At 39.5% G+C, this 14079-nt stretch overlaps 1 protein-coding gene across 5 annotated transcripts in view; it reads left to right on the top strand.

The window, feature by feature from the left end:
- Positions 1 to 14079, top strand: part of LOC110964790 (plasma membrane calcium-transporting ATPase 1-like) — a 144963-nt gene that overhangs the window by 92621 nt on the left and 38263 nt on the right. For all 5 annotated transcript variants that reach the window (XM_051948138.1, XM_022213624.2, XM_022213623.2 and 2 more), the window contains 7 exons: positions 725 to 939; positions 1065 to 1307; positions 2900 to 3141; positions 3291 to 3528; positions 10647 to 10826; positions 11439 to 11526; positions 12014 to 12120. In XM_051948138.1, coding sequence (XP_051804098.1) covers positions 725 to 939; positions 1065 to 1307; positions 2900 to 3141; positions 3291 to 3528; positions 10647 to 10826; positions 11439 to 11526; positions 12014 to 12120 — 1313 coding nt within the window. The remainder of the gene's footprint in view (positions 1 to 724; positions 940 to 1064; positions 1308 to 2899; positions 3142 to 3290; positions 3529 to 10646; positions 10827 to 11438; positions 11527 to 12013; positions 12121 to 14079) is intronic.

Below are 14079 nucleotides of genomic sequence, written 5' to 3'. Positions count from 1 at the left end.
TTCTGATTACATGGTATGTTTTTTTTAATTTTGAGGCCACAAGCTCTGAGTGCCAGTGTTGCTTCAGCTAGCAATTATTGGACATTCAAGCATTTTAGAAGTACTACCACGACAAAACAACCTAAGTTGTCAATGAAATGATAATTTTCAATGAAATGTATGTTAAACAGTTGCCTCTTGAAGATGGCAAATCCAAATGAAAAGTTTAAGGATAGATGCTCCAAATAGTACTGCCTTCTGTGATTATATTCTCTGTATGTGCACTAGAGTAGTACAGATTTTAAAACTAATTTTCTTAGCTAATAGTTAGCAACATTATCAATCAGTAATTGATTGTCATTAGTGTGACTGAGGAACAGTGGACAGCATTTCAGACACTGGCAGAGATTTTTTTAAAACCACAAACAAATGATTTTTGCAGCCGAATTGGAATAATTATATCAACTACTCAGCAGTAGGAACACTAGCTCAGCAGACTCTGGCTTGATTTCACAATGTGAGCTCTGATTGGTCCCTGCAATATTAAACAATAAGAGGTTCTATGTGGTGGAACAACCAGGTGCTGCAGTTAATGTACAACAGGCTTTCTGGCATGCATGTGCTTCATCTTCCGCCTTATGAGTTAAAATATATTTAGTCTGTTAAACTATTAACGTCATTAACATTATTTGTACAATTTACAGCTTAATTGAGATTAATGGGATTTTGTATTTGTTTCGTCCAGGTCTGATCATGTCGGCTCTGACCGTCATTATCCTCATCCTCTACTTTGTGATTGACACCTTTGGGATCCAGGGTCGGACCTGGCTGGCCGAGTGCACCCCCATATACATCCAGTACTTTGTCAAGTTCCTTATCATCGGCGTGACGGTGCTGGTGGTGGCCGTTCCCGAGGGGCTGCCGCTTGCCGTCACCATCTCTTTAGCCTACTCTGTTAAGGTGAGCAGGGTGCCAAGTGAAAGGGATTATGACAAAAATAACACTAATGGACCCCCCTCAGAGTTGTGTCATAGTCTTTGAGGTTTTGATAAGTTTGATGAGCAGCGTTGTTCTCCATCTTTTAGAAAATGATGAAAGACAACAACCTGGTGCGTCACCTGGACGCCTGTGAGACCATGGGCAACGCCACGGCTATCTGCTCTGACAAGACGGGTACTCTGACCATGAACCGCATGACGGTGGTGCAGGCCTACGTCGGCGATACACACTACAAGACTGTCCCTGAACCCGACATCATCAAACCAGAGACTTTGGAAACGTTGGTCAACAGCATCTCAATCAACTCAGCGTACACCACCAAGATCCTGGTGAGACCTTCACTGTCCAGCTGCAGCCAAACACAGCATGAACACAGATGCTAATCCTGACCTCGAAATGTTATTCTATTTGAAATCAACCAAACCCTTGTCAGAATCAGTCCTTCTTTTTTTAAAGTTATTTTTTTTGGCCTTTTGTTGGCTGTTTTTATTTGATAGGCACAGTTGAGAGGCAGACAGGAAAGCAGGGACAAGAATCGGCAGGAACACATGCAGTAAAGAACCGTGAGCTGAAATCGAATCCAGGCCGCTGTGTTCATGGGTCGCTCGCTCAACCAGTTGAGCTATCTAGGTGCCCAATCAGTCCCTTTTATAATACATATTATCTTTAATATGTTTATACAAAAATGTATTTTCATACTATTGGTGTTATTTTATTTTTGTATTTCTGAGCATCATTGCCTCCTGAAATTCATGAATACAGGAAACAGACACATCCAGTTTTCAAAGCTGACAAGCACATTTGAGTTGTGTTAAAACTGCAGCCAAATCAATTTTACATCCACTCCAGGTGTTACAGTCTAAAGACTAAATTGTTTTTGTTCATTTTTACTTTAAGCAATTTTGAATATCAACATTATGGGATATTTCATAGTTTCAACAGCAAAACTGCAGCGTTTTAATGCCTGTGTCATAGACAAAAGGCACTAAAGACAAAACGCATTGAAGCAATAACAACGGCACAAAATCTCCTCTTTGCAATAAAGAACCTTCGCTTTTAGGATTAGAAACTGTTCTTCACAAAGAGAGAGGAAACATAGCAGAGACACATACTTGCTTTTATTACATTTTCTGACATTGTACTGATTCCCTGGAGGATTAACTTAACCTAAACCTCAACTGGAATGACTGAGGGCAGCCCAAACAAATAAAGAGAAAGTCAAAAGTGACATTGTTCTTACACAGACTCGTTCAGAACTTAGATTGTTGATTTACTGTTTTTGCAGTATGTTTCATTTTTACTAAATAAAATGCACCGGCAGTGAAAAACAGAGAAGCCTGCTACCCTGCCTGATAACAGGTTGTTTACCCTCAGCAGGTTTGGATATTTTAGGTAACTGGAAGCAGCGTATACGTTTTATATTGTGCCTACACATGAGGCGCAGCAGAGCAACATCAACACAAGACATTTTCAGACTCAGGATTGAGTTCAGGTGATGCACATCATGGCTGCCACCCGAGATCCCATCGTGCTTCAGTTTGGCACATAATACAGTAGAAAATAGACCTAGACCTGTCTCCTTTAAGCGTACAGGTTTAAAGGGTCACGTTTACTCATGTGTACCCCAAATTAAATGTTTGCAGTCCATGATTGCAGCACAGTTGATTAAAATATGATTATATCTGTTCTCTCAGAGGTGAAAGATGCAGCTGAAACACTTCCTGTGTGTTGGTAAATGTTCAGATGAGTGCTTGTGTGACTGCCTTAGTACACATGGTTCTTATAAAATTCCAAGTGATAATAAGAGCTTGAATAAGAGCTGTTTACTGAGTATAGTGTGAAAAGAAACTTTCATCTCTCCAAAAACCAAAAAGATAAATGAAGTTCCTTTTTGACATCAAAACTTTGTGTCTCCTCTCAGCCTCCGGAGAAAGAGGGTGGCCTGCCTCGCCATGTGGGCAACAAGACAGAGTGCGCTCTGCTGGGTCTGGTACTCGATATGAAGAGGGACTACCAGCCGATCAGAGACGAAATTCCCGAAGAGAAGTTCTACAAAGTTTACACCTTCAACTCCTCACGCAAGTCCATGAGCACGGTCCTGAAGAATGCTGACGGTGGCTTCCGCATGTACAGCAAAGGAGCGTCAGAGATCGTCCTGAGGAAGTAAGAAAAGAGACACAGTAAGCTCATTGTGCGAGCTAATCCCTCATTCATCCGTCTGAGATGAACAGGGCTGTTTGGATGGAGGGGGAATGGATCATGTTTCTTACCTGATTATTAATGCCTCATAATCTCCCTCCCTCCTCTCCCAGATGCTCTCGTATCCTGGACGCCCAGGGTCAGCCTCGTGTCTTCAAGCCGAAGGACCGTGATGAGATGGTGCGGAAGGTGATCGAGCCGATGGCCTGCGACGGGCTGAGGACCATCTGTGTGGCCTACAGAGACTTCCCCGCCGAAGGCGGAGAACCAGAATGGGACAGTGAGAACGACATCCTGAACGACCTCACCTGTATCGCCGTGGTCGGCATCGAAGACCCTGTCAGACCTGAGGTACAGTCAGCCACAACATCTATTTGATGCCTGATGTCCGAGTCAAGTGGAACTGATTAATAAGAGTCATTACACCCCATATTTGATCATTTTCAGCTTTCAATGATGAGATATTTGATTAAATGGAGAGAAACATTATTGATGCAGCAGTATCTGTCGTCCAGTACTACTTATTGAATGGATGTAATATTTATTCTACAAAAACTTTAAAATGTCAAAAAAATTTTCAAGCGTCCACACTGGAAAACAGTGTTGACTGCACATGCTATAGATATTTAACACTTTACGTTTTTAATTAGTTTTCATATATATCTCCTCACATGTGACATGTGAAGTAAAGTATTTTTGATGAAATATGTATTATTTTTAGCTTATATTAGGGTATTTTTCCAGACATAACTGGAAGTCAGGCAAAATTAGATCTAGGCCTGTAAACAAGTTGAGAATGTGATGATTGTTTGTGTGTTTACAGTGTCTTGCCATGATAAATGGAGTCATTTTGGCAAACTAAAAAAAGACTCTTTTAAACTTGCCGATGGGTTTTGGGGTTCAGAGGGTTCAAGTTGGTTCTACACTTAATTATTTGAGGAAAACATCAGCAGAACAGAGAACATTGTGCCTGGTGTATTTCTCTGATGTGGTTGTACTTACGTGACAGCAGAGACTGTAGCAGTCAGAGTAAAACTACCTGAACTTTGACTAGGATCCAATGATTGAGGAAGCATGTGGTTTTTATCAAATACCTGTAAGAGATAAGCAGTTCTCATTAAACGATAACATAAACCTTTAGAAATAACTCAGATTGCTTATCTGCTTCCATGTCCAGTTACTGTGTGTTTTTTTTATTTGATCTTTATTCTCATTTTTTGAAATTTGTACAATGTACATAATACAAGTTTCTGCTTTTTTCCCCCTTTTTTCAGTTGCCCAACAAAACGGCAACGTCAAATTAAGCAGGGCAAAACAGTATGAAGGAGAAAACAAAACAAAACAAAAATAAGTAAATAAATAAAATAAATAATGATTAAGTAATTTTTGAAAAATAAACAAAACACATTCATTCCAGATTGTCCACTCCCAGGTATGATTAGTAAACCAACACTGTCTTTATACAATGAGTGTATATGGTATGTGTGGATGAAAATAGATAGTAGGGTGGGGGGTATTGTTAAGAGATAAATGTCATTGAGTCAACAGGAACAAGGCAGGTCTCCATCGTTCAGTGAACATAGTTTTTTGAAGTCTTAGTGCATAGGTAATCTGCTCCATGTGGTATATGTCCCACACCTTTTGGATCCAGGTGTTATATGTAGGGGGATCAAGTTTCATCCACCTAATAATTATACATTTCAGAGCTGTTGTGAGTAAAATGTTTAAAAGCTAGTTCTTGGCCCTCCCATCCAGGACGTGAGGTATTACCCCAATACTGCAACTGCCAGGTCTTGTGGAATGTCTTGTTGAAAAACCTGTTGAAGAGCATCAAAAACATCTTTCCCAAAAATGAACAGTTTGGGACATGACCAGAAAATGTGAGTGTGATTTGGGATGTGTGTCCCACAGCCTCTCCAGCATGAGTTAGGACATGCTGGGTTTATTTTAGCTGTTATTACTGGTGTTCTAAAGAATCTAGTTATTACTTTCCATTTGAATTCCCGCCATGTATTTGAATTAGTGGCTAAGTGTGCCTCAGAGCAAACCTCCATCCAAGTGTTCTGTGAAATGTCGTTATTTGCCTCCTTTCCCCACCTCTGTTGAATCTGAAGGGTGTTGTGTGGATTCAGTGATAAAAGTATGTCATTTTGTTTGCCAATTATTTTTGGAACTTGCCTCCCCAGTTGTATTTCAAAGGTTAGGGTTAGGGTTAGGAACTTTTCTAAGGACTTGTGATGTATAATTTTTCTCCATTCCTTGTGCGTTGTTAGGAAGGTTCTTAATTCATAAATGTTGAAAGAAATCTGCCCTCTTAAGGTTGAAGTCATTTTTTAATTGCTCAAAAGGCTTGAAGTTGTCATCCTCGAGTAACTGGTGCAAATAAACAAGCTTATGATTTGACCATTTTCTAAAACCAGAATGGGTATGAAGGTCTTTACAAATCCAATACTCGCTAACGGTGAGAGTTTTGCTCGATCAAAAGCGGACTTTATTTTCCTCCACGCATTGAGAGCAGTCATAGTCCATTGTGCCAGCCCCTTAACAGAGCCTTCCGAAAATGGAAGAGTTTCTACAGGATCTGGAGACATATTCTTTTCAATATTAAGCCAGCGTGTGTGTATCATTTTGGATCCATGATATCAGAGGCTTCATTTGCGAGACCCAGAAATAATATTTCAGGTTTAGGAGCTTAAGACCTCCATCTGATTTTGGGGTCCCCCCAAACTGATTTTGGGAGTTGCAAGGTTTTAAGTTTAATTCTTGGTCGTTTATTTTGCCAGATGAATTTTGAGATCATTTTGTCCAGGTTTTCAAAAGTTGATCTTGGGATTTCAATAGGTAACATTTGAAATAAATATAGTAGTCTGGGCAGTACATTCATGCGAATACATTTGATGTGGCTGAGGAGAGAGAGAGGAAGTGAGGTCCATCGTTTTAAATCACTGCTGATGTGCCGGATAATTTTAACGTAGCTTGCATCACACAACTTTTATAAAAAGGGGGTGATATATATGCCTAAGTATTTAATGCCATCTTTAGGCCAACTGAATCCCCACTGTGATTTAATACTTTGTTGCCATTCAACATTGATATTGGTCTATAGGATTGGCACTCAGTTGGATCTTTACCCTCTTTCTGTATTACTACAATTTTTGCTTCTGTCCAAGATGGGGCCCTAGTTTTTGATTCTAATGCATAACGATACACTTTTAGTAGTAAGGGGGTCAGTAGGTCTTTGAAAGATTTGTAAAACTCATTTGTATAACTGTCTGGACCTGGTCTCTTGCTGTTCTTAAGTGATGAAATTACCTGTATAAACTCTTGTGTTGTAATTGGCTCCTCAACCTTCTTAGCTTCCTCCTCAGGTAGTTCATAGGGCTGAACCCGAATATTCGGTCGTGACGGTGGTATCCTGATATTAGTTTTGAGATCCGAATATTCGGATTGCCATTTTATTGTTCATAATCTCTGACTGGAGTGCTTTTAATTCAGCTTTCAAGACGTCGAAGTCCTCTGCTAGTGCACTTTTTAGTTCTTTTCTCATGATTTTTGACATTTCTCCTCTCAGAGATGAAAGTATATCATTTTTCATTTCTTCAGCGGCCATACCTGTGTCTTGATGCTGGGCCAGAGAGGGTGTGTCGGGGTCGTCTGGCATAGGCTGCTTCGTGGTCCTTGTAGGCCGGGTTGAGCCACTACCGTACTTGTATTTTTGAAGTTTTTCCGCCATTCGGGTCAAAATAGGTCAAGTAATTTGATCTCTCAAGTTTTTGTGCATGGTGTATTCTCCAGACACAGCTTGAGTGAGTTTTTAGGTTAGTCTTCTCACACAATTGGCTATTTAATAAGGAATGTTAACAAATCTGCAGGACCTCTGAAAAACAGGTCTTACTCCATGGCTGGCTCACTAGCGCCCCCCCAGTTACTGTGTTTAACAGCCAAACAGCCTGAACTATACATGAACTGACTTTATTTGTTCAACACAGTTACAGAATACTTTGCAGAAAGAATAATGAATAACAGCAATAAAATCTGCAGCAGTAATGCAAAACAAGATATTATGTAATTACAACACATACAAGTGATTTCAAAAATCACTGAAAGTCTTAGAGCATCAAAAGAAACTGCAGTTTGATGTGACATATATTTCCATTTCCACTGTGCCTTTAAAGACTCTATAAACTGTGAAAACCTGCAGATTGACACCAAATCCAGCCGTTTGTGCCTGTCGTCCTTGTCCTCCCTTTAGCTGCTTTCAGCTGCTTCTTCATCCTTTCTCCAACAGCTCGCACTTTGTGTGTTTTTAGTGTTTCAACACCATGAATGTATGAATAGGAATAATGATGCACACTTTCAGAAGGTCACTACTCAAACATTTGTTCTGTTGCGCTCAGTTGTTCATGTGAAAAATGACAGAGATAGCTTTGTTCCTTTGCTGAACAGCACTAAGAGCCTACAGCTTCTGTACCTGCAGTGTAGCATCAAGTCTATTCACATATTGAAATGAAAACCATTTAAATTTCAGTCTTGTATGTAGATCTGCTTGATAATGAGGATTTGGCATCTGCAGCTTGTTTTTTTCTGGTACAAAAATGAGTTTGGCTGAAAGAACATTTAAGAAGAGAGAGGACATGGAGCTAAAACCTTCTACATTAAGAGCTTAGCTGAACTAATCTGACAGGTTGCTTATGATTGTATTATGGTATATTTGAGTCATAAGGAAACTTTAAAGTAAATGAACAACATTTTACCAACATAAAGACAGTCAGTCTGGGTCAGGTGTGCAGAGTCCAGATGCTCTGTAGTGCTAAATGACGCCTGTAATGAAGCTCAGAAAGCTTTACTGCTGCTGCCTGCTGCTTTAATGTCAGAGCACAAAGATCATCGACAGAATGGAAATACCTGCAGATCAGCAGGAGTCAATCACAGCTCGATGTTTATCTCCTCACTTTATGTCTTCTCTGTTCATGTTCTCAGACGCGATCTAACTGTAGTCAGGCAGCTCGAAATCTGAACATATACTGTAACTGTATAAGGACTTCTTCAGCCTTCTGTAATTAATAATCAGTTCCTTGACTTAAAGGCCAATACAGTCATCATCTTGTCAGGATATACCTTTCTTTAGTTTCCAACTATTCAGTACAGCAGCTCAAATCAACAAATTTACAGCTCAGAAAATAATTTTTAGACCAGCTGCTGTTGTCTTTATATAGTCACACAGAACAGTCCTTCAACAATGATGAATTTGTTCGGATTTTATCACAGTGGGTTAATATTTACAGCATCTTCCAAAAGACATGAAAAAAATCTTACACTGAAACTTTAAACATTTTAAAATTTCACACTAGATGGCCAATAGCATTTTATGAGGCACCGTTATATGGTGCTATAAACACAGAGATAAGTAAATTGTCATCAGTATTATAGTGATAAATAATTATAGTGTAAGTCATCACACCTGAAAGAAGAGAACTGAGTGACATGAACACAGCCACCTTTAACAAGGAAGGAAATAGCAGAGAGCTGTCGCTAACCGGCTTGGAATCAGCAAAATGGCGTAAACTACAATCTTAATAAAATGCAGTGTAGCAGCAAAAGAGACAGGAAACGCTGCTGCCAGTGGGCCAATAATTATTTCTGACTCTTACCTTGGACCTCTTAGTGTTGTATTTAATTTTCGATTTGTTTTCAGGTGTCCACATAAGCTCAACATTGTCTCTTATATAAATCACTTAATTGGCTGCAGCGTAAATCTAGAAAACATTTTCCCTGGTTCAGTTTTTCCTCAGATTTGTTTATTTGAACTTTCCTTCCTCTTTGAAACAGTTTCTGTCGACCTTCACATGCACGCCGACATCTTGCAGCTTCCCATTTACTTTGTCCCGAGAATTTTCACAGAAGTTGGATGCAGGTCATGTCAGTACAAAGCTCCTTCTGTTTTAAATAATCCTCCTCTGTTTCTAAGATCTATCAGGTCCGTTCGCTGCTACAGCGCATCTTTATTTTCTAGTCCCAAAGCGACCTGTTCATGCTTTTAATCTGCGTGTGCTTTCAATTTTTACTTCATTAGTGTTTCAGATAATCAGAAATCAGACTGCTTCAGATGCTGATGTAATAGTCTGCTGGGTCTTTGTAGCTGATTTTTCTGTCAGCAGCTCAGGTCTAGGGGTGAGAGAAGATAAGAGAACCATCTGTATTGGTGTATTTGTAGTGTGCACTATATAAAATTGTGTCTGTATGTGTTTTGTATTTGTATTTAAGGACCTTTTTGAAAAGTAGATGCTGCATCTCAAAGGGCTATGCAGGGCCAAAAGACAAAAGGTCAACATCCTCAACAGCCGATAATCTGTGTTTTTGGTCATAAAAGGCTAAATATAAATACTGACGGACCTTCAAAATTGTAACTATTCTGACATTACACAACACTGTTGAGACTCCACAACATCGCTGGTGTCTCTCGCCCTAAAATGTCTTACTGAACTCACTCAGGTCCAGCCTTCCTCTGCATGAGTCAAAGATGTAGTGTGTGTTTGTATCTGTAATCCAAACACAGAACCCCTTTGTCCTCCATCAGGTGTCAGATCGTATCAGTCGAGTCACCTGATGAGCAGAGGAAGCAGCAACCATGAGGTTGCCATGGACTCTTCACAGTTGTCTGTGGAAATCTCTTTATATTCACTCTATCCACTCCCACGGATGGAGATGAGTGAGCTCTCAGTCAGGATGAGAGGAACATGAGAGGGTTCTCAGGTAGAAGTAGCTCTTCCTGCAGAGCTGCTGTGATAGAAATTCTCTGTCAAATTCCTGCAGGTCGCACAAGAAAATGAGTTTTCTTCAGGAAGGCTTCAGCAAAATAAACCAACAAACTCACTGTCTTTAGTGAGTGCATGTTCTTTACCGTTGTGTTGGTTTGTTTCCCAGCTGCAGTATGTCGAATGAGCTGCAGACATCTGATGGTCTGTTACTCTGAATACGACTGAAATACATCCAAACAGGAAATGGTTTATAGTCGTCATGCAACTTTGTCCATTTTTAAAACTTAAAGACAGTTGTTTTTTCCACTACTTTTAATAAATCAATTTCATTTAGAAAGTCTGGTCTAAACCACCTGCACTTTTTTCACTTCATTTTAATTTATTTTTCATTTTTTCATTCATCAGCTTTAATTATTCTATAAAATTTATGTGCACCTTATTCAGTTACTCTGTGCTGTTTGGGAATTATTGATTTTGAATAATTCAGTTTTACTCTTCTGCATTATTATATGTTTTAAAGTTTTACCTTTTCCTGTAAAGCACTGTAAAGGCTTTGAATAGCCCCTTTCTGTGATAAGGTTCTATAGAAATAACGTTACTTGCTTCCTTTGGCCTTCAAAGTCATTTTTAAACCGAGAGGCGGAAATTTTTCTGTCATCCCTCCATTATCTTTAAAGTGAAAGAGTTTTCTCTGTTCTGACGCTCCCCCAGGTACCTGAAGCCATCTCCAAGTGTCAGCGTGCAGGAATCACTGTCCGCATGGTGACCGGAGACAACATCAACACTGCCCGAGCCATTGCAACCAAGTGTGGCATCCTGATACCCGGAGAGGACTTCCTCTGTCTGGAGGGCAAAGAGTTCAACCAGCAGATCCGAAACGACAGAGGAGAGGTGAGACGAGTTCAGAACAGGTTTGTTTCACTGCAGTTTGCTGTTGCCAACATCCATCTTTGACCATAGGATAACTCCAAAATAAACCCCAAACAAGTGAGCCTTGATGAAATCACAGCTCTGCCGATGTAACATCCACAACTAGTTCTGTGTCTGGAGAAATGTCCCATTAGAGTTCAGAGTTTATGTAGCTCAGCTTGAACACAGTGTTCGCTCTAATGGACAGCTCAGTACGACTTGGTTACAAAGTCACTTCAAATCCAGTTTGTATTTCTGTACCACAGTTTTTCATCTTACTTACTGGGCAACATATTAACTCACACCTATATGATCTAACTTGTAGGTTTAGATTTTCAGCAGATTAGGTAGACGTTAATTCCTCTTTACTCTAAGTAATTTATTGCTTCGTTTGCCACAGTAAAAATTTCTCATCTCTGCTGAAACTTTCAGACAACTACAGAGGTAGTGGTTAATTTACAGAAGTGCTCTTTAAAAAATAGTCTTTGATACTTTCATTCAAAGATGGGTTAAATTTTGGCAGTATTTGGTGTCTAATTGTATACTTAGTATCAAATTTGTTGTGTAAAAAAATTTTTCATGCATGTTTTCTAGGTGGAACAGGAACGTCTGGACAAAGTTTGGCCCAAACTGCGTGTTCTGGCTCGTTCATCACCAACAGACAAACACACTCTTGTCAAAGGTGGGTTCATTCTGGCAGAGATTTAACTTTGTGCAATACTTACTGCAGTATGTAGCCTAGCCACATACTCCTAGCCACAACCATGGCTAGGAGGAGGGAGAATTCAGAGACAGAAAACTAAATATGAATTTCTATAATTATTAATTTTCCAAACATATAATAAAATAGAATTAGCATGACCAACGTTTTCAACACAGGTACACAGATGAGTAGTTCAGGTATCTAAAAATTCAAAATCTGCCCTTCAAACCCAACTTCAGAACCCACTTTTCTGATTCTGATTCAGGGTTAATGTAGATTGTTGTATGATTTTTAATATGCTGAATCGCTGCCTTCACATTTACTCATGCTTGTGCACAAGGTGAGTTAAACTATATGTCATATTGGTCAAACTCTAACTAGACTACAGTGACTGAATGCACCATGTGTCCTAAACTAGTCATACACTCCCTGACCCAGAGATTCTTGTTTTGTTTCTGCTAATCAGGCATCATTGACAGCACAGTGGGTGAAACCCGACAGGTGGTAGCAGTGACAGGGGACGGCACCAACGACGGCCCAGCCCTCAAGAAAGCTGATGTTGGCTTTGCCATGGTAACTACCGCTTTATTTTCCACCTTTAATTTTAGTCGTTTTGGTTCCACAGCTCTCTGCTGCGTCACTCATCTGCTGCTTCAGTTTCTCTCTGCATCATTACCAAAAGAAAAAAATAAACCTTTGACTTAATTACATTTGTAATGCAGCCATGAAACAGGTATTTTCTCTGAACGCCATCCACAATAAGTCTTGAGTTTAAAGCCATGGATTCATTAAGATAGCTGTGAAACGGAATAATAAATCAGTAAATGCTGAGCTTGGCTCCCTCAATTCATCAGTGGAGTCCAACTCTGCCACCATGTTACTGCCTTTATTTTCCACAGATCAGCACACAGAGGACTGATTCTGTTTATTTTATAGGTTATAACTTCTTCTCTTGTCTTATACATTAAATAATGTATCAGTACCACTTCCAAATCCTAGACCTTGGTCTCAGTCCTTCAACGGATTCCAGTGATTTTACATCTTTAATCCTTTTAAGTACAATTTGCATACATGTACAGTATATCACTGCTAATAATTTTGCAAGCTGCAGGTTGTTTTTATTCAGAAATTCTCATGTATTTTTTCTTATGACACATGCAATTTTACAGTTAAAAAATAATTAGTTTCAAATGCTATTTAAATAATAATAATAATAGTACAGTTTCTATACGGCTCTGCGCTGCTCCATAAGAGATGGTGTTTGACGCACCATGTGCCTCTTTAGTCACAACATGGACCAACAGTGTGCTGCCACCTTCAGTCGGAGGATAGAGAGCAGTAAAGAATATAATAATTATTATGGTAGAAAGCTGCACTGTTGCTGTAAAATAGTTGAGAGAGGAACACTGATAGAAGACTGTTCATATTGAGAGTTAATACATTTATTTTCCTACTCAGTGAATCTCAGCTTATTTCTAACTTACAGCTACACATTAGAGCTCTGAGACTTTAAACTTGAGTCATTTAAACTTCAGTGCGTCGGTCTGACTGTCCTACAGTGAAAGACGGGGAAGTGACATTAGTTTTTGGACGAATCAAAGTAAAAAAATTCAATTAACGGAATGCATGTAGGTTACCATAGCAACATCCAGTTATCCTGCTTTAACTGCACAGCTTCGCTCAGTGAAATTACTGATGTACAGCTCAACAGGTTTACATATAAAACCTCATTTTTGTATTATTCAGGAGAATCTGTATTATTCAGAACTAGAAGTGGTGGAAGAGAGACGCTTCCTACAGCCGATTTAAATCCTAAACTCTGAACAGAACTTTTTCTGGGGCAGGCTAGCTGTGCAGCATCAGTTACTGTGGTGATCTAGCCAGTTAAAAAGAACTGCTGCCATGATATTTAAAACTGCCTTAAGACTAAACGCACTGGGAATCTTCGTTGTACAATCAGGCGTCATATTTTGCACACAGCTAACTGAATCGCTTACTGGAACCAGCACACTTCCTGTTTACATCACCCAAAACATGATGGGAACTGTGGTGTCAAACATTTGGGTATTCCCAAATTAATGCAAGAAAAAGAGAAGAAAAGCAAGAATAAGAAATTCATGAAAATGTTTTACATATTTTAGGACCCAGCTAAAGCTCCCTACACCATGAACTCTATCCATTAACTTACTGTGCACATTTTGTTGTTGGTTCTCATAAGAGCTTCCCAGAGCAGCTAGACAGTTTACATGTCAAACAATGACACTTCTGAGGAGCTCAGCATACTTTGGAAAATTAATGATATATGACATGACAGCCTGCAAAGAAGACATTTGTGATCTGTGAGGGCTGAAATTCAGTCATAGCACCTGGCTTATCTCAGAAATACTGCAGACACAAACAGACTGAATGAAAGATTCACTGTAGCCTACTTTTACTGTTTGTCAGCAATGATGGAATCAGCTGCCGGTCATTATTTGTTCATTTAAAGTGTGAAACTGGTTTCAGAACAGAAAGAGTTACACTGAGCAGCTA

This window comes from Acanthochromis polyacanthus, chromosome 5, assembly GCF_021347895.1.
Source record: "Acanthochromis polyacanthus isolate Apoly-LR-REF ecotype Palm Island chromosome 5, KAUST_Apoly_ChrSc, whole genome shotgun sequence".
Taxonomy (NCBI): domain Eukaryota; kingdom Metazoa; phylum Chordata; class Actinopteri; family Pomacentridae; genus Acanthochromis; species Acanthochromis polyacanthus.
This window is presented reverse-complemented; position numbering and strand designations above follow the sequence as displayed.